Consider the following 20,913-nt stretch of genomic DNA (forward strand, 5'->3'; position numbering starts at 1 on the left):
GGCAATCAGTCAGTGGAAAGGTGCACCTCACAACAGATGCATAGACCAGTAGGCATGGCCAGGGACGTTACGTGTCCATCACGGCGCCGTGGGTTAATGTGGTGGATGCAGGGTCCACAGGGACAGCCAAAGTAGCAGAGTTCTGCCTAGCCCACGGTCTAGGAAACAGTTGGCTGTTGGCGTTTGCCACCCCTCCTCCTCCTCCTCATTCTCCTCCAGAAGTGAAAGCTCATCCAAAGAGCGCAGTCGCATGACCACTACATCTGCAGCTGCCAGTGTTGCACACGAGGTGTTCTATTATCGAACAGCTAGTGGTAAGCATCAGCAGGCTGTGTTACAAATGAAGTGTTTGGGCGACAACAGACACACCGCGGAAGTACTAGCCGAGTACTTGCAGCAACAAACTCAGTCATGGTGTACATCTTGAGGCAGGCAAGGTAGTCAGTGATAACGGAAGGAATTATTTGGCTGCCATAGCCCTTTCAGAACTGAAACACATACCTTGCCTGGCTCACACCTTGAACCTGCTGGTGCAGTGCTTCCTCAAAAATTATCCGGAGTTACCAGCCCTGCTCCTGAAGGTGCAAAGACTTTGCTCGCACATCCGCCGGTCGCCCGTACACTCCAGCCGTATGCTGAACCATCAGCGAACGCTGAATCGTCCCCAGCACCGCCTAATAATCGACATTGCAACAAGGTGGAACTCCACACTGCACATGTTTCAGAGGCTGTGCGAACAGAGGCATGCTGTAACTAATTTATGGGAGGATACACATACATGAGCAAGCACTTGGATGGCAGACATGGAGTTGTCTGGTGTGCAGTGGTCGAAGCTAGAATACCTCTGTCAAGTCCTTCAGTGTTTTTAGGAATGCACACGGCTGGTAAGTGCAGACGATGCCATCATAAGCATGACCATCTCACTAATGCGTCTGCTGATGCAAAGTTTGACGCACATTAAGGTGCAGGCATCTGCAGCCGAGGAGGAGGGAAGCCTTGATGACAGTCAGCCATTGTCTGCTCAGGGAACTCTCCTGGACGAGGTGGCGGATGAAGAGGAGGAGGAGGAGGAGGATGATGGGGATGAATATTTATGGGAGAAGGATGCTTCTCAGGGGGCAATAGAAACTGTTGGCGTTGCAAGGTCAGGTACAGGGTTTTTGCGGGACACAAGTGATGTTGATTTGCAAGAAAGTGCTCCTCAACCCAGCACATGCAGTGAATTGACACCTGGAACATTGGCCCACATGGCTGAGTATGCCTTGCGTATCCTAAAAAGGTAACACCGCATTATCAAAATGATGACCGATGACGATTACTGGTTGGCCTGCCTCCTGGATCCACGATATAAAGAAAAATTACAAAATATCATGCCACATGAGAACCTTGAGCAAGTATTGGCTACCAAACAAGCAACTCTTGTTGACCGTTTTGTTCATGCATTCCCAGCACACAGCGACGGTGATGGTTCTCACACAAGCCGTAGGGGGCAACATGGCAGAGGTGTTAGAGGTGCACAAATCCGAAGTAGTGTTGGATAGAGAGGTTTTATGACCAGGTTGTGGAGTGATTTCGCAATGACCGCTGACACGACAGGTACTGCTGCATTGATTCAAAGTGACAGGAGACAGCGTTTATCCAGTATGGTTACAAACTACTTTTCCTCCCTTATCGATGTTCTCCCTCACAGGTCATTCCCCTTTGATTACTGGGCATCTAAAACAGACACCTGGCCTGAATTGGCAGAATATGCATTACAGGAGCTTTCTTGCCCTGCTGCTAGTGTGCTATCAGAAAGAGTCTTCAGTGCTGCTGGTTCAATACTGATGGAAAAAAGGACACGTCTGGCTTCCCAGAATATTGATGATCTAACTTTCATTAAAATGAACCAATCATAGATTTCAAATTATTTTGCCCTGCCTTCCCCTGCTGACACGTAGCTTGCCTGAAAAATGTCTTGCTTTTGGCCTCCTATTACTGACTTCTCCAATTCCTCCATTTGCAGCTGCTGAATGTCCACCATAGGCCTTTTTTATACCTCCCTAAATGGGCTGACTCCAACCTCAGGGCCGCGGTCACCACCTGGCACAAGCACCCGTGCGAGTGCCATTTGCCTGGACAGGTGGGTGGGCCCACTATTGGACGACGGCACTTGGACAGGGTCCCTCATAGTACAATGAAGTGTCTCTGATGGTGGTGGTGCACAATCAATGTCAGACACACCATCGTAATATGAGGGGCCCTGTGCCAGTACCGCCGCTCACGAGAAAGTGTTCCCCCCCAGCTCGAACAGTGCTCTACCACTTGCAATACTTTCCTCTCCCTGCTCCACCACTGTGTAGTCTGTGCTGTTAAATCCTTCAATGGCACTGCCAATACAAATGTGTTGAAATGATAGATGATAGTTAAAATATACAGGGGCCCTGGCCTCCATTTAGACCAGTTAATACTTTGCGCCTACTACCACTGTCTGCTACTCAGTGGAGGAGCCCACCCCTGTACCTAGTTATGCCACCTGTTTATTTATGAACAATTTTTTTGCAGACTTTTTGCCCACTTTATTATTTGGGCCTACTGACTGTGTCTGCCACTCATTACAGATGTCCTCCACTGAACAAAGCTATGCCACCTGTTTAGTCCTGTTTCCAATTTTGAACTGCATTTAGCCTACTTTTGTATTGTGGGCCTACAAACTGTGTCTGCGCCACTCATTACAGTCGTCCTCCACTGAACAAAGCTATGCCGCCTGTTTAGTCCTGTTTCCAATTTTGAACTGCTTTTAGCCAACTTTTGTATTGTGGGCCTACAAACTGTGTCTGCGCCACTCATTACAGTCGTACTCTACTGAACAAAGCAATGCCACCTGTTTAGTCCTGTTTCCAATTTTGAACTGCTTTTAGCCTACTTTTGTATTGTGGGCCTACAAACTGTGTCTGCGCCACTCATTAGTCGTCCTCCCTCCACTGAACAAAGCTATGCCACCTGTTTAGTCCTGTTTCCAATTTTGAACTGCTTTTAGGCTACTTTTGTATTGTGGGCCTACAAACTGTGTCTGCGCCACTCATTACAGTCGTATTCCACTGAACAAAGCAATGCCGCCTGTTTAGTCCTGTTTCCAATTTTGAACTGCTTTTAGCCTACTTTTGTATTTGGGCCTACTAACTGTGTCTGCGCCACTCATTACAGTCGTCCTCCACTGAACAAAGCTATGCTGCCTGTTTAGTCCTGTTTCCAAGTTTGGCATCTGGCGATAAGAATGTCATCCATGATCCTCTAGTGGATAGGAAGGACATTGTCTTTCCTCCCTTACACATAAAACTTGGATTGATGAAGCAGTTCATCAAAGCTCTCAATCACAGTGGAGAATGCTTTAAAGGGAACCTGTCAACCCGAAAATCGCGGGTGAGGTAAGCCCACCGGCATCAGGGGCTTATCTACAGCATTCTGTAATGCTGTAGATAAGCCCCCGATGTTACCTGAAAGAGGAGAAAAAGACGTTAGATTATACTCACCCAGGGGCGGTCCCGCTGCTGGTCCGGTCAGATGGGCGTCTACGGTCCGCTGCGGTGCCTCCTATCTTCATTACAAGACGTCCTCTTCTGATCTTCAGCCACGGCTCCGGCGCAGGCGTACTTTGCTCTGCCCTGTTGAGGGCAGACAAAGAACTGCAGTGCGCAGGCGCCGAGCCTCTGACCTTTCCGGCGCCTGCGCACTGCAGTACTATCCTCTGCCCTCAAGAGGCCGGAGCCGTGGCTGAAGATCAGAAGAGGACGTCTTGTATTGAAGATAGGAGGCGCCGCAGCGGACCTGAGACGCCCATCCGACCTGACCAGCAGCGGGTGAGTATAATATAACGTCTTTTTCTCCTCTTTCAGGTAACATTGGAGGCTTATCTACAGCATTACAGAATGCTGTAGATAAGCCCCTGATGCCGGTGGGCTTACCTCACCCGCAATTTTCGGGGTGACAGGTTCCCTTTAACTATATATGTTCAACTTTTCCTGGTCTCCGTGAAGAGAAGAAAAAGGCTGGAATATTTGATGAACCTCAAATAAGAACACTTATGAGAGACCCAAATGTTATCACATCAATGAATGAGAGAGAAGAAAGAGCTTGGAATGCATTTTGTAATGTGGTGCAGAATTTTCTAGGGAATAAGAAAGCAGACAACTAAGAAGAGATTGTGGAAGAGCTACTAATGAGTCTGTAAAATCTTGGATATAGAATGAGTATCAAGATTCATTATTTAAACAGCCATTTGGACTTTTTTCCAGAGAACCTTGGGGATGTGAGCGAGGAACAAGGGGAGCGTTTTCATCAGGACATTAAAACAATGGAAGAACGGTATGAAGGCCGGTGGGACTCACATATGATGGCTGACTATTCCTGGAGCTTGATGAGAGAGAACCCAGAAGCTGTACATCACAGATCAGCCAAGAAAAGAAAGTTCAAATAACTGACATTTGTCCTTCATCTGTGCGCCATATATATGTGTTTTTATATTTTGTAGTTTAATTCTGTAAGTATATTTGATTTGCTGTACATAGACTTTGTAATCTTTGTTATTCCTTGATTAAAAATATATAAAATGTAGTACCGAAAATCATGTGTTTTTATCATAAAACATTAGGAGTAATTTTCATCAAAAATTGAAAATATCTCGAAATCCTGATGTGATAGCCAAAAACGGAGTTCATATTCGTAATCAGCAGCCAAACTTAAAATATGTTTTATAACCTTTTGCCAGAAAAATTGCGTTGACCAGTATTATTCATTATTTATCAAGGTCATAAATGAAGCTAGCTTGTTAATAAGTGAACCTTTGTAAATGCAAAGTACTAAACTGAGGCTCATTACCAGAGCAATAAGCAGAGCAAGATATCAGGTTATCTGTAAAAGCTAATCTGCAGCTGATAGTTTTCATGTTCCTTTGCATTCAAACCAGGAGCTGAGACAGAGTTACTTTTTCATTCTATTTTTATTGGGTTTCTTACAAAATGCACACGTAATACTGACAACACTGAAATATGAAAGGATATAACATCTGTTTACAAATAGCATTAAAGGGCAGGAATATGTATTTTCATATCATGACAGTCACTCCTCAAGAAACTGAGAGTTGTCAATGACTTTACGTTATGTTTCCCAAGTACATGGGTCCATTTTTGACTGTCGTAAAGGAGACCCACCAACAATCATATATTAAAGGTGTTTTAGGTCAAGGAGAATATGTGATCTACGTTGATTGATAATACTGAAAGTGATCACGCCTTACAGACACAGTGTTATAGGGTAGAAGGAACTGTGGGTAATACTAAACAGTGATTGACTGGAGATTTTTGTGAAAAGAGTAAATTTATTGCCACCATACTGTTTAGTCATAAGCAGGGATGACTAAATGAGGGGTAGATGAGCAGACACGTAGATAAGATGGAGGAGCTGGACACAAGCAGATAAATATATGTAGCATCCTACCACAGCCCATGCAAGGAATGAACACCCTAGAACATCATCGAAAATTTAATTGACCCTCACACTATGCCAGATCACTACGGAACCCTAGACCATTAGGAATATTGCCATTAGCCCCTAGGTCACCTTGGACAACAAGGATAGCAATGTATTAACTACTTGGTCACACTAGATTACCAAGAATATTTTGTTTCACACTTACCCAGATAACTACCCTTGAATGTAATCCCCAATCCATTAAAGACCTCCAGAATTTAGAGCTAATCATGAAATCGCCCCCAGCTTAAGCACTAACACAGTGGCTGATATGTTTTGTTTAATAATGTGGAATTGCACATATCTCATGTTCCTGGGGGCGCGTGGTGAAGCCAACAGCACCACAGAGATCCAGCTTTGCCCCAGGTGGAGCCTTGAACGTGAAGTTCTGAAGCAGCTTTGTAAAGAAGAGGAAAAGTTCCATTTTAGCCAAGTTCTCTCCTGCACAACTTCTCTTCCCTATAAAAAAATGAGCAGACACAAGGCTTAAGACCATGGAGTGTTCTGGTGTCAGAAGGTCCCTGAGATGGTTGAATTATTCACCATCTCTACTTTTGAGAATACTCACCAACAGAAAATGGTATAAAGGCCTCATTTTTGACAAAATTTCCATCAGAGTCCAAAAAATGTTCAGGATAAAAGTCGTCAGGTTTCTTGAAGTACTTGACATCTCGAAGGACAGATGTCAGTGATGGTATTACATGAGTTCCCTGCAAAAAAAATCATGAATTCATGAATGATTCTTCATGCTAAGATGTACTAAATGTAGGGCAGAACCCTCAGCACTAATAACTGGACCTCATAAGGGCACATTATTAGATCCCCATGTGGAAATGTATTCAGTACTTTTTGTGGACAGCAGAGGAGGCTGGCGTATTTCGTCTCAAGCAACCTCTCATTTCTAAATCAAGTGACACCTGAAAGTGCTCTCTATGCAGCCTCTTTGGCCCAAAACATATATTTATTTAGGCAAGAGAAACTGAACAATAATCTGGGACATTGTGTTAAAGGGGTATTACAAAAAATCTTAACTTGCTGATTGCTGATGCTTTGACCACTGAGACTCCTAGTTATCCTGTTATTGGGGCTTTGGGACCTTTTACATACTTGTCATTAGTTTGGAGTATAAAATCCTGATAACATCTCCATATTGCATGACTAAGTAAATGACCTCTTCTAATATTTCCTAATACCTCAGGATGTCCTATACATTATGGAAAAATACGAGGTCCCATTAATACGAGGTCCCATTAATCAAGAATTGAGATAAGTTGATCTTTTCAATCTTTGAATTTGTCAGGTTTGATAACTTTACCTACAAAATTGATTTGCTTAGAATATATTTGCCACAAATCCCTAAAAAGTCTCTAACTGCCTGAACAAACGCGTCTAGGAGCTTATTGAACCCTTTCTCAGCTCTGCATTGAAAAGACAGCCTCTTTAATGTCTAAATTATGTCAATATATCTAAATAGGTGTAAATGGATGGTAAGTGGAGGTGGTGGCAAATTATCTTTTGGATATTAAATAAATAAATAAATAAATAAATATATATATATATATATATATATATGTCTTGCCAATCTCGCAATGCAGGAAGCATACTTTCTTTTGAACTCCAGCCTTGGATTCGGGATTTTGTTTCAGTAGCAATATTTTCACCGAGGGGCTTATTGTTGCCCTCCTTGATGGCAGTATGTGAAAAAATGCTGATATTAAGGTGTGTCTATCTCAGATCAATCAATTTGCAGTCACACTGACAATACAGGTACATTGTTTCACTGCTTAGGCCTATATCTATCCCTAGGGGGAATGAGCTGTGTGCTCTGACCTTTTTTTTATTATTATTATTATTATTATTATTATTATTATTATTTATTGTTATAGCGCCATTTATTCCATGGCGCTTTACATGTGAGGAGGGGTTTACATAATAAAAACAAGTACAATAATCTTAAACAATACAAGTCATAACTGGTACAGGAGGAATGAGGACCCTGCCCGCGAGGGCTCACAATCTACAAGGGATGGGTGAGGATACAGGAGGTGAGGGTAGAGATGGTCATGCAGCGGTTTGGTCGATCGGTGGTTACTGCAGGTTGTAGGCTTGTCGGAAGAGGTGGGTCTTCAGGTTCTTTTAAAACTGTAAAAGCATAAAATTTCACTCTTTGACCAACTCCCATCTTTTAGGTTTCCTGTGATAACCCCATGATTGGCTGTGTTAGTCCATGTCATGTGATAGCTGTAGGGTATCATGGTGAAGCCATGCTGGAATGCATGACTTTATTGCCCCACTGTTAGTCTTTGGTTGTGCGTTAAACAATGCTGGGCACTTTTTTCTTTTGGCCGATCCTCACAAACTCAATGGCAACATTTTTGATTATGTGAGTATCTGCAAATTTCAGGAAATTCTACTAGAAGTTGTTCCTCTGCGGATTGATTCACTCAACTCTAAGCAAGATGCTACCAGGGAATATTCTTTTTTTAATACCTACTTTTGGCAGGAAGAAGCCCTTCACTGTGACATCTTGAGTGGTCTGACGTGGTACATTGGTTGGCACAAGATTGGCAAATCTCTGAATCTCGTGGATGACAGCATCTGTGTATGGCATTTCTTTGCGATGTATCATCTGAGGTTCAGCTAAACCGATGACTTTTTCGATTTCTTTTTGAACATTTTCTGTTATTAAAGAAATAATTATCCTTAATATCTCCAATTCTTAACTAGAACCATGTATCCTGTTTTATAAAGTCCCAGATCCCCAGCTTTCCCTCATAAAATCATAGAGGTACTTGTAAATTAGCAGACCTTGTCCCACTAATTTGCATAAAGGCATCTAAGGAGCCTGTGTAAAGGTCATTGTGAAGGAAGGAGAAGGAGGTGGGCTGTGACATGCTGCATTGTGAATGGTGGATCTTGTGTTATCTACTGTATATAAAGGTCTTATCAGTCATTGCACAGGAAGGTGAAGAGGTGAGCTGTCACATTAACTATTGAAAATGGTGGATTATTTATATATAGGTGTTATCAGACATTTCACAGGAGGAGGGGAGGTGAGCTGTGACATTACCTATTATGAATGGTGAATCCTCTGTTATCTACTGTATATAGAGGTGTTTTCAGTAGTGATGAGCGAGCAATAAAATGCTCGGGTCAGTAGCGTAGCTACCGGGGGCACAGAGGGTGCAGTTGCCCCGGGCCCAGAGCTCAGAAGGGGCCCACCAGGAGCTACGCCACTGTAACTGCATCAAATTGATCTCCCTGCTCTGCCGCTATGGGGCTCCTGAGCAGGGGGGGGCCCGGTGCCTGTGCTAGCCGATACAGCTCACCGCATTGATGGGAGAAGGAGCGGTGCGCTCCTTCTTCCATCATTCCTCTGTCAGCGTCTGGCCTCCTGGCGTCGCCGACACTGACAGCAGGCGCCGGGCAGTGACGTCATCGCTGTCAGTGTCGGAGATGAGTGGGAGCTCGTCGCAGCGCAGGAAGCAGGAAGAAGAGAGGTGAGTATTGTGTTTTTTATGGGGGCTGCCTTAAACTACAGGGTCTGCCTATTGGGGTACTGTATTATATAAAAGGGTCTGTCTACTGGAGCACTGTATTATATAAAAGGGTCTGCCCATGGGGGTACTGCATTATATAAATGGTCTGCCTATGGGGTACTGCATTACATAAAAGGGTCTGCCTATGGGGGTAATGCATTATATAAAAGGGTCTGCCTATGGGGTACTCCATTATATAAAAGGCTCTGCCTATGGGGTAACTGTATTATATAAAAGGGTCTGCCTATGGGGGTTCTGCATTATTTAAAAGGCTCTGCCTATGGGGGTACTGTATTATATAAAAGGGTCTGCCTATGGGGTACTCTATTATATAAAAGGGTCTGTCTATGGGAGTACTGTATTATATAAAAGGCTCTGCCCATGGGGGTAATGCGTTACATAAAAGGGTCTGCCTATGGGGGTACTGTATTATATAAAAGGGTCTGCCTATGGGGTAACTGTATTATATAAAAGGGTCTGCCTATGGGGGTTCTGCATTATTTAAAAGGCTCTGCCTATGGGGGTACTGTATTATATAAAAGGCTCTGCCTATGGGGGTACTGTATTATATAAAAGGGTCTGCCTATGGGGGTACTGTATTATATAAAAGGGTCTGCCTATGGGGGTACTGTATTATATAAAAGGGTCTGCCTATGGGGGTACTGTATTATATAAAAGGGTCTGTCTATGGGGGTACTGTATTATATAAAAAGGTCTGCCTATGGGGGTACTGTATTATATAAAAGGATCTAAGTGTCTACCTATGGGGGTAATGTCTTATACTACAGGGTCTGCCTATGGGGGTTCTGTCTTATATTACAGGGTCTGCCTATGGGGGTACTGTCTTATACTACAGGGTCTGCCTATGGGGTTACTGTCTTATACTACAGGGTCTGCCTATGGGGTACTGTCTTATACTACAGGGTCTGCCTATGGGGTACTGTCTTATACTACAGGGTCTGCCTATGGGGTACTGTCTTATACTACTGGGTCTGCCTATGGGGTACTGTCTTATACTACAGGGTCTGCCTATGGGGTACTGTCTTATACTACAGGGTCTGCCTATGGGGTACTGTCTTATACTGCAGGGTCTGCCTATGGGGGTGCTGCCTTGTGCTATATTGAGGACTATCTGGCACATTATATCATGCAGTGTAGGGATTACAGTGAAGGGGCCATCATACAGTGTTGGAGCCATCAAACAGTTTGGGGGCTAATAAGGGGCCAGTATACTGGGTGAGTGGTACTATACAGTGAGGGGGCATTATACTGTGCATAAGAGAGCATCCTACTGTGTATCGATGAGCTGTACAGGGGGGGTGACTCAGGACATTATTAAATGTAAAGTGGGCACTTATTGTTATAGGGGAACTCAGGTTACTGTGACTATCAAAGGGGCACACAGGGCAATATTACTTACTAGGGGGCAAAATGTGGGCTCTGTTTTCTAGGGCACTTGTGCCTGGCATTACTATATTATAGTGGGTTGCTTTAGAATTTAGAGGGCAAAGAGAACCGCACAGCAGGTGCAGTAATAGGGTCACATACGGCAGAGGCTCGGTATTGGGGTGTCAGGTGCAGTAATAAGGACACATACAGCAGCAGCGGCTCAGTATTGGGGTATCAGGGGCAGTAATATGGACACATACGGCAGCAGCGGCTCAGTATTGGGTATCAGGGGCAGTAATATGGACGCATACAGCAGCAGCGGCTTAGTATTGGGGTATCAGGGGCAGTAATAGGGACACATACGGCAGCAGCGGCTCAGTATTGGGGTATCAGGGGCAGTAATAGGGACACATACGGCAGCTGCGGCTCAGTATTGGGATATCAGGTGCAGTAATATGGACGCATACAGCAGCAGCGGCTCAGTATTGGGGTATCAGGGGCAGTAATAGGGACACATACGGCAGCAGCGGCTCAGTATTGGGGTATCAGGTGCAGTAATAGGGACACATACGGCATCAGCGGCTCAGTATTGGGTATCAGGGGCAGTAATATGGACGCATACAGCAGCAGCGGCTTAGTATTGGGGTATCAGGGGCAGTAATAGGGACACATACGGCAGCAGCGGCTCAGTATTGGGGTATCAGGGGCAGTAATAGGGACACATACGGAAGCTGCGGCTCAGTATTGGGGTATCAGGTGCAGTAATAAGGACACATACGGCAGCAGCGGCTCAGTATTGGGCTTTCAGGGGCAGTAATATGGACACATATGGCAGCTGCGGCTCAGTATTGGGGTATCAGGGGCAGTAATAGGGACACTTACGGGAGCAGCGGCTCAGTATTGGGGTATCAGGTGCAGTAATAGGGACACAAACAGCAGCAGCAGCAGCGGCTCAGTATTGGGGTATCAGGTGCAGTAATAGGGACACATACGGCAGCAGCGGCTCAGTATTGGGGTATCAGGTGCAGTAAAAGGGTCACATACGGCAGCAGTGGCTCAGTATTGAGGTATCAGGAGCAGTAATAGGGTCACATACGGCAGCAGCGGCTCAGTATTGGGGTATCAGGGGCAGTAATAGGGACACATACGGCAGCAGCGGCTCAGTATTGGGGTATCAGGTGCAGTAATAGGGACACATATGGCAGCAGCGGCTCAGTATTGGGGTATCAGGTGCAGTAGTAGGGACACATATGGCAGCAGCAGCTCAGTATTGGGGTATCAGGTGCAGTAATAGGGACACATACGGCAGCACCGGCTCAGTATTGGGGTATCAGTGGCAGTAATAGGGAGACATACGGAAGCAGCGTCTCAGTATTGGGGTATCAGGGACAGTAATAGGGACACATACAGCAGCAGTGGCTCAGTATTGGGGTATCAGGTGCAGTAATAGGGACACATACGGCAGCAGCGGCTCAGGATTGGGGTATCAGGTGCATTAATAGGGACACATTCGGCAGCAGCGGCTCAGGATTGGGGTATCAGGTGCAGTAATAGGGACACATACGGCAGCAGCGGCTCAGTATTGGGGTATAAGGTGCAGTAAAAGGGTCACATACGGCAGCAGCGGCTCAGTATTGAGGTATCAGGAGCAGTAATAGGGTCACATACGGCAGCAGCGGCTCAGTATTGGGGTATCAGGGGCAGTAATAGGGACACATACGGCAGCAGCGGCTCAGTATTGGGGTATCAGGTGCAGTAATAGGGACACATATGGCAGCAGCGGCTCAGTATTGGGGTATCAGGTGCAGTAGTAGGGACACATATGGCAGCAGCAGCTCAGTATTGGGGTATCAGGTGCAGTAATAGGGACACATACGGCAGCACCGGCTCAGTATTGGGGTATCAGTGGCAGTAATAGGGACACATACGGAAGCAGCGGCTCAGTATTGGGGTATCAGGGACAGTAATAGGGACACATACAGCAGCAGTGGCTCAGTAATGGGGTATCAGGGGCAGTAATAGGGACACATACGGCAGAGGCTTAGTATTGGGGTATCAGGGGCAATAATAGGGACACATACAGCAGCAGTGGCTCAGTATTGGGGTATCAGGGGCAATAATAGGGACACATACAGCAGCAGTGGCTCAGTATTGGGGTATCAGGTGCAGTAATAGGGACACATACGGCAGCAGTGGCTCAGTATTGGGGTTATCAGGTGCAGTAATAGGGACACATATGGCAGCAGCAGCTCAGTATTGGGGTATCAGGGGCAGTAATAGGGACACATACGGCAGCAGCGGCTCAGTATTGGGTATCAGGGGCAGTAATAGGGACACATACGGCAGAGGCTCAGTATTGAGGTATCAAGTGCAGTAATAGGGACACATACGGCAGCAGCGGCTCAGTATTGGGTATCAGGGGCAGTAATAGGGACACATACGGCAGAGGCTCAGTATTGAGGTATCAAGTGCAGTAATAGGGACGCATACGGCAGCAGCGGCTCAGTATTGGGGTATCAAGTGCAGAAATAGGGACACATACGGCAGAAGTGGCTCAGTATTGGGGTATCAGGAGCAGTAACAGGGACACATACGGCAGCAGCGGCTCAGTATTTGGGTATCACGTGCAGTAATAGGGTCACATACGGCAGCAGCGGCTCAGTATTGGGATATCAGGTGCAGTAATAGGGTCACATACGGCAGCAGTGGCTCAGTATTGGGGTATCAAGTGCAGTAATAGGGACACATACGGCAGAAGCGGCTCAGTATTGGGGTATCAGGAGCAGTAATAGGGACACATACTGCAGCAGCAGCTCAGTATTGGGGTATCAGGTGCAGTAATAAGGACACATACGGCAGCAGCGGCTCAGTATTGGGGTATCAGGAGCAGTAATAAGGACACATACGGCAGCAGTGGCTCAGTATCGGGGTATCAGCAGGATGAGGAGGTTGTGCAGGTTGGGAATAAATGTGATGGAGCTGGAATATGAGAAGTGAAATGTGTCTTTGTTGTGTTCTCTGCAGCCGAGTCCTGGGTGGAAGAAGTTGTCATGTCAGTCTGGGCCAGATTGAAAAGACGGGAAAAGTGAACGATTCCATGAGAAAGAACGTCAGCGGTAAGACATTATCTGTGCTGTGATCTCTTATATGTTCTGTAGGGTTGGTATCTACCACTGACCATATGGCGGTAATATCCATGTTGGTCTTTATATAGAGATTATCTTCAGTAATAGCGCGGTCATCTGCTGAGGTTCTCCTCCACTATTAGGGTGCGTCACCCAGTTGTAATCAAGGTTACCTGGTTAGGGGCCCTCTCAGAAGCTTCACCCCCCTTAACCAAAACCCTAGCTATGCCTCTGGCTCGGGTGCTTGTTATTCAAGTCGTAATGCTCAGGTCCTCAACCCGAGTAACAAGTATACTGGAAGTCAATGGGGAACACAAGTATTTTTCCGGTGATTCCCCCTACTTGGATACTGATACTTGACCTTATGGAAGACAGGGATATGCTGGCAAGCTGACTGGAAGCATTTATCTGCTATCCTTCCAACAACCTTTTCACACTGGTCTGGCTCCAAGAGTGGTGTTCCACACCCCCTTGCAAAGTGAGACATGAAGTTGTCTTGAAGTGAGGTGGGTGAGGGGGATGAGTTCAGTGCTGTAGCTCTCTCACTTCTATTTTTAGGTAATAAAGATGTATTTTCCAAAAGAACTGGTCTATACAGCTTGTCTGATTTCAGTCTGACAGGAGATTCTTTAGCACATAGCTTACTCTTAGATGTCCAGAACACAATAACAAATTTCCCATTATCCCCCGTGGTTAAGCTAACCATTCCCTGTCAGCAATTACAGTTGTATCCACTATAGTTGATGGATTATTCTAAATCAACAGTGTAGCTTCTATCAGTCACAGTTAGACATAACTGCTTGTATATTTCTATTGTATTTACAACAATCATTAGTCATGTCTCCTTACTTTGGATTTCTGGATATGTCATCATTAGTAGAAGGCCCCATCTCAGGGTGGTAGAAGTCGTCTCCATTCCAGCAGCGAACAAGTCAGTTACAACAGCTGTTAAGTTTTCATCATGAAAATATAATTCAGGATTTGGTTTCTCCTGAAAAGCACAAAATGCAGAATACATCTATTAGGGAACACTGTAGACAAATACTAGAAAAAGCAAAAAGGATATTGGAGCAAAGTAAATCTCCATTTTTTTAATACTGTTTCATTTTTTATTTCAATTGTTTTTGAATAATTTCTAACTATAACTTAAGAGCACTTGAATTTTTGTTTTGGATATACAGAACTCCAAATCCCCTGTATAGATCTTCTATTAAATGTAAACTTGCCCGCTAGTGTTGACGAGCGGGACCAATAGAGGGAGCTTACTGTGTACTGTGTGATTATTGAGTTCAAGGTACAATCAGTGTGCAGAAATCTCCTTCTAGTGGTGACTTCAGGATGCCAACACAATAATGTATAAGGGTGTTTAGATGGCTTTAGCAAATTACCGTGTTAGATAGTAGCTTGTGAACCATACTTCAGCTCAAACTTAATTAATGCACTCAATAAAAACAATTGTTCTGCATCAAAAAGGATTATGAGTAGAAAAAAAATTATTTCTTAGAGAATAGAAATTCCACCCGTGGACCGAGATAGCCGTGGGGCTGGAAAACAGAGTTCCACTGCCACCACCCCCCTCCCCCCCCCCCCCCCCGTGCCTACCTGCTTGCTGTCTCCATTTGCGCTGACTTCTTTGGAGGAAGAGGGGCCTCTGTCCACTTCCTCCACCAATCAGCTTGGAGAGGCTATGTGGGTGTCGATATGCACATGTGGAGGAGATGGAGGTGTTATGATGTACATGCGGAGGCTGCATATAGAGAGGCTACATGGTGTTGTGCTGCACATGGGGATCCTATTGGGGTTTCGTGGTGCACATAGGGAGGCTACAGAGCCATGTGCTGCACAAGAGGAGGCTATGGGAGCCTCGTGCTGCACAAGGGGAGACAATGGGGGCCTTGTGCTGCACAAGGGGAGGCTATGGAGGCCTCATTCTCCACATTGGGAGGCTGTGTGGGCTTTATGCAGTATGAGAGTAGGTTGTGTGGGGCTCGCGCTGTGTATGGGGAGGCTGTGTGGGGCTCACGCTGTGTATGGGGAGTCTGTGTGGGGCTCATTCAGTATATGGGGAGTCTGTGTGGGGCTCATTCAGTATATGGAGAGGCTGTGTGGGGCTCATGCAGTATATAGGGAGGCTGTGTTGGGCTCATGCCATATATAGGGAGGCTGTGTGGGGCTCATTCATTATATAGGGAGGCTGTGTGGGGCTCATGCTTTATATAGGGAGGCTATGTAGGGGTTCTTATAGCATATAAGGCTCTGTGGGGGTCTCATACGATATACAGAAGGGGCTGTATTTGGGTTCAAACGATATATAAGGGAATGTCAACTTAATTCTGCTCAATATTAAGTGATACAATTAATATTAATATAATTATCAATAATATAATAATTATAAGATATTGATGTTAATATTGAGCAGAATTAATTTTGGCTTATTGGTGCAGTCCTCAACAACAGTCGCGGTCTCTCATGTGGCCCCTCAGGAAAATTATTTGCCCACCACTGCATTAAAGCATTGATCTCTAACACATGGTCTGACCCCACATGGAGCCCTTGAGGCTGTCAACTGTGGCCCACAGGTCACTGAAGCTCTCGGGACAGCACAGAGCAGATCGTAGAAGAAGCTTGTTGTCGCCCCTTACTGACATTACACCAGAGCACAATCTGTCTAAATTTTGGAGTGGAGGGGTTTCTTTCCTACCCTTCTGAAATGCTGGTGGCAGATGAATATGGAGAGGAGGATTTTTTTTACCTCTTTCAGCGGAAAGTGATTTCCATAAATTGCCATACATGTACGACGAAAGGATATCATCAGTCAGTGTCAGTTGTAAATGGTAGCTAGCTATCGAATAACCCAAGCTATGAAATGGTACCATAACCCAGGAAGACTGAGAAGGGGTGAGACTATGAACAAAGAACAAAGTTGTGGTCTAGAGATCTTATGAATACAGAGAATGGTCCCCCCTCCCACTAACAGCCTTTCCTTGAAGGAATCCAGTAAGGTTTGAAAGGGTCCTTCAAATGGAATGTCTTAATGAGTAACAGACCTCTAGATTCAATTTGGAATTTCTCACCTCTCTTCTCCGCCATATTCCTTCCAGTAAATTAACACAACCAAAGTACTATAGTGTGCATGTGTCGGCTTCACTTCAGAGTCATCGATACTGGGTGGCCTTTCATGGCGCATGCGCACTACAGTACTCTACCCTCGTCAAGGCAGAGAGAAATGCACCTAAGCAGGAGTGCAATTGTGGTATACTGTGTGGATGGCATAGGACGCATCATCCACATGAAGCGGGAAGAAGGACCGCAATTGTAAGAAGAGATGAGGTCCCAGATCAAGGCCAGAGATGCCCATTTAACCGGACCGCTCTGTCTGTGGGTATCATGAAAGGTATTTTCTGTGCTATGCAAAGAGGATTGGAGACATATATACAACATGCCAGAATGGTGTAAAAGAGGCCTGAAAAGTGATGGCCACTCTTTAGAAACCTGGTGACAGGTTCCTTTTGGCAGGCACTTTTCAATCTTAGAGTCCTGCACCTGAACTAAACTAATCAAACATTTGGGCTGATAGAATTTATTGATCTTTCAATTAGATCAGACTATCACCAGGATAATATAGGACATTGTAATAGGAAATGTCATAGAAGATATTGTTCACAAAGCATCAAAAGACTGGCTTAAAATGAACTAAAGCATCAAATGAGAAATAAGACCCAGTAAAAGTGGTTATCTATAGATGGAGATGAGATAAAAAATAATTTGAGAAGGCAGCAGACTGGCAGCGGACCTCTCATAGAAAGGACAGGAGCGCTCTGCTGGATCAGCCCTAATGGGTTTGGGAGAAGCAGCAGAGATGGCTGCCAGCCAAATGATCGGCCAAACAATCATTCAGTTGACAGACATCTAATTTATGGCTTGCTTTAGACCAAGGTATGACCCAGAAGCATTGTCACATTGTCATAGTTATAGGGGTGATCCAAAGACAAAGTCATTTTCATTCTTAATCCCTTTCTATATGTTGACGTGATCTATACTATTTTGTAATATTCTTGCATTAAAAATTCCCTATTGGTCCCGTGATGATATCATAGAATCCACCCAGGAAATAGCATTAAGTTACAAAGCAAAAGATCACTGGATCACTCGAGTTCATGGGTTTGTCTCAGCAAAACAAAATTTTGCTCAGGAAACTGGATTTGTACCAAATGGAAAACTCAACCGTACTCACTCATCAGCATCCACTAGGATCCAACACAGGCCACAATGTAGTCTTTGCAGCGACAGGAAGCAGTGATGTCCCTGTTGCCCCTAGATGCCTGACCACTGAAGCTTGTGATTGGCTGCAGCAGTCAGGCGATTTGAGCAGCGTGTCATCAGATGTTATATGGTGATGCACTTCACAAAGTCATCTGACTGCTGCAGCCAATCACAGGCAGCATTGATCTGGTGGCTGGTGTAATATTGGCATCCATTTTTCCTAATTCTTTGCAGACCAAGTCCCTACTGTCAGTTTGGTCATTGTGATCCAAGCTCTGTCTATTTTTCATGGACATGTAAATTTTGCTTAAAGAGGTTGTCCACTATTTTTACATTGATGACCCAACCTTTGGATCTGTCATCAATGTCTGATAGGCTGGGGTACGACATCTGGCACCCTCCAGATCAGCTGTTATCGGTGTCGGCACCGGCCGGAAGTACTCACTTGCCGAGCAGCTCCATCTACTTGTAGTGTCCGGGGCTTGGTACTGCACTACAAGTAGATGGAGAAGCTCAGCAAGTGAGCACTTCTGGATGGTTGCCACCATCACTGAAACCAATAACAGCTGATCTGGAGGGTGCCAGGTGTCAGACCCCAGCAGATCAGACATTGATGACCGATCCTAAGGATAGATCAGTATTGTAAAAATTCTGAGCAAACTCTTTAAACTATATTTTCATGTCCATGAAAAATAAAAAATAGACAGTAATCGTATCACAATATCCAAACTGACAGTCAGGACTCCAGACTTGAAATAACTTTTCCATTGAAATATACAAGCAGTTAGCTCAGGTCAAGAGTGTCACCATAGCTCATAGCTATGATTAAAGAATTAATTTTGAATGGCATAAGATGTTTTGATACATGCTTTTAAATGTTGTCTGTGCCAATAATTTTTGAATAAAGCACGAGAGTTTGTCTTGGAGGACAGAGTTCAGAACTTTTCTTCGAATGCTGTCCATGTTTCAAAGACTTTTGACTTCCACCTTTAAAAGCTTTGTCAAAACTAGTTTTATTGCATTATATCATGAAGAATAGATTCCCAGGGGCCCCAGCATTTTTACTCTGGCCTTTTGCCGTGCTCAGCAAATATTAACCTTCTCCTTTTGTCCCAGAAAACCAGTATTATTAAACACTAGATGGTGGCCCGATTCTAACGCATTGGGTATTCTAGAATGCACAGCCAAATAGTATATAACACAGCCCACATAGTATATAACACACCCCATGTAGTATATAGCATAGCCACGTAGTATATTGCACAGCCACGTAATATATAACACAGCCACATAGTATATAGCACAGCCACATAGTATATAACACAGCCCATGTAGTATATAGCACATCCACGCAGTATATAACACAGCCCACGTAGTATATTAAACAGCCATATAGTATATAGCACAGCCACATAGTATATTGCCCAGCCATGTAGTATATAACACAGCCCATGCAGTATGTAACAGAGCCCACATAGTATATAGCACAGCCCACATAGTATATAGCATAGCCACGTAACATATAACACAGCCCACGCAGTATGTAACACAGCCCACGTAATATATAGCACAGTCCACATAGTATATAGCACAGCCCACGTAGTATATAGCACAGCCCACGCAGTGTATAGCACAGCCCATGCAGTATATAGCACAGCCATGCAGTATATAACACAGCCCATGCAGTATATAACACAGCTACATAGTATATAACACAGGCACGTAGTATATATCACAGCCCACACAGTATAAAACACAGCCACATAGTATATTGCACAGGCACGTAGTATATAGCAGAGCCCACATAGTATATGACACAGGTCACACAGTATGTAACACAGGCCACATAGAAGATAACACAGCCACGTAGTATATACAACAGCCACATAGTATATTGCACAGCCCAAGCAGTATATATAACACAGCCACGTAGTATATAACACAGCCCATGTAGTATATAGCACAGCCACGTAGTATATAACACAGGCACGTAGTATATAGCACAGCCCACACAGTATATAGCACAGCCACATAGTATATTGCACAGGCACATAGTATATAGCACAGTCCGCGCAGTATTTGCACAGCCACGCAGTATATAACACAGCCCACAAAGTATATAGCACAGCCAACGTAGTATATTACAAAGCCCACGTAGTATATAACACAGCCCACCCAGTATATAACACAGCCCACGCAGTATATATATACAGCGCACGCAGTGTATAACACAGGCCACTTAGTACATAACACAGCCCCGTAGTATATAGCAATGTGGACACCATATACCTGTTAAGAAAACAATTAAAATAAAAAATAGTTATATACTCACCTTCCATCGGCCCTGGATCCAGCCGAGGCCTTTACCGATGCTCCTCGCGCTCTGGTTCCAAGAATTCATTGCGGCAATGAGTCGAGATCATGTAGAGGTCTCGTAAGACCGCTACGTCATCATCTCGCGAGATCGCTACGTGATCTTGAGTCATTGCCACAATGCATTCTTGGGACCGGAGCGCAAGGAGCGGAAAAGGCTGCGGCGGACTTCAGAAGGTGAGAATATCATGTTTGTTTTTTTTTATTATTATTTTTAACATTTTATGTTTTTACTATTGATGCTGCATAGGCAGCAACAATAGTAAAAAGTGAAGCGGTGTTCAAATCCCACCCCAATCAGCGACCCAGGATTTCCGTTATGGAAGTTACAGACAAACAGACGGAAGTACCATTAGGCAATTATATATATAGATTTTTCTTATTACTGTACCTCTTTTTGCTTGACCAAAAAAGAATCTATAAGACTACTCTGGTCATTCACATCCAGTTCCTTCCTTTGTTTGGTGAAGACCTCTTTAACAAATGAATGTAATTCAGTAACGTTTTGATGGATACATTTATGAGTTCCAGGAAACCAGCGCATCAGGAAAGGAAATGCGTTGTACAACTGTGGAGGGAAATGCATATGAAGTAATTGCATCTAGGAGTACTGATGGGTGTAACAACTCATCAGTATTACATACATTGTACCATTACTACTACCTTCCAATTGATGATGCAAAACTTTAACTTTCTCCGTACTCAGAAAGATGGAT

General features: G+C 44.5%; 1 protein-coding gene across 1 annotated transcript in view; it reads right to left on the bottom strand.

Annotated features, from left to right (window-relative positions):
- Positions 1-4,959: 4,959 nt before the first annotated feature.
- The window catches only part of LOC138638758 (cytochrome P450 2K6-like), a 28,247-nt gene continuing 12,293 nt past the window's right edge, over positions 4,960-20,913 (bottom strand). The window contains exons 6-10 of the mRNA XM_069728318.1: positions 20,589-20,765; positions 14,411-14,552; positions 8,003-8,187; positions 6,077-6,218; positions 4,960-5,967 (exon numbers count right to left, since the gene is read on the bottom strand). Coding sequence (XP_069584419.1) covers positions 5,789-5,967; positions 6,077-6,218; positions 8,003-8,187; positions 14,411-14,552; positions 20,589-20,765 — 825 coding nt within the window. The 3' untranslated portion in view covers positions 4,960-5,788. The remainder of the gene's footprint in view (positions 5,968-6,076; positions 6,219-8,002; positions 8,188-14,410; positions 14,553-20,588; positions 20,766-20,913) is intronic.

The sequence above is a fragment of the Ranitomeya imitator genome, chromosome 5, assembly GCF_032444005.1.
Source record: "Ranitomeya imitator isolate aRanImi1 chromosome 5, aRanImi1.pri, whole genome shotgun sequence".
Lineage (NCBI taxonomy): Eukaryota > Metazoa > Chordata > Amphibia > Anura > Dendrobatidae > Ranitomeya > Ranitomeya imitator.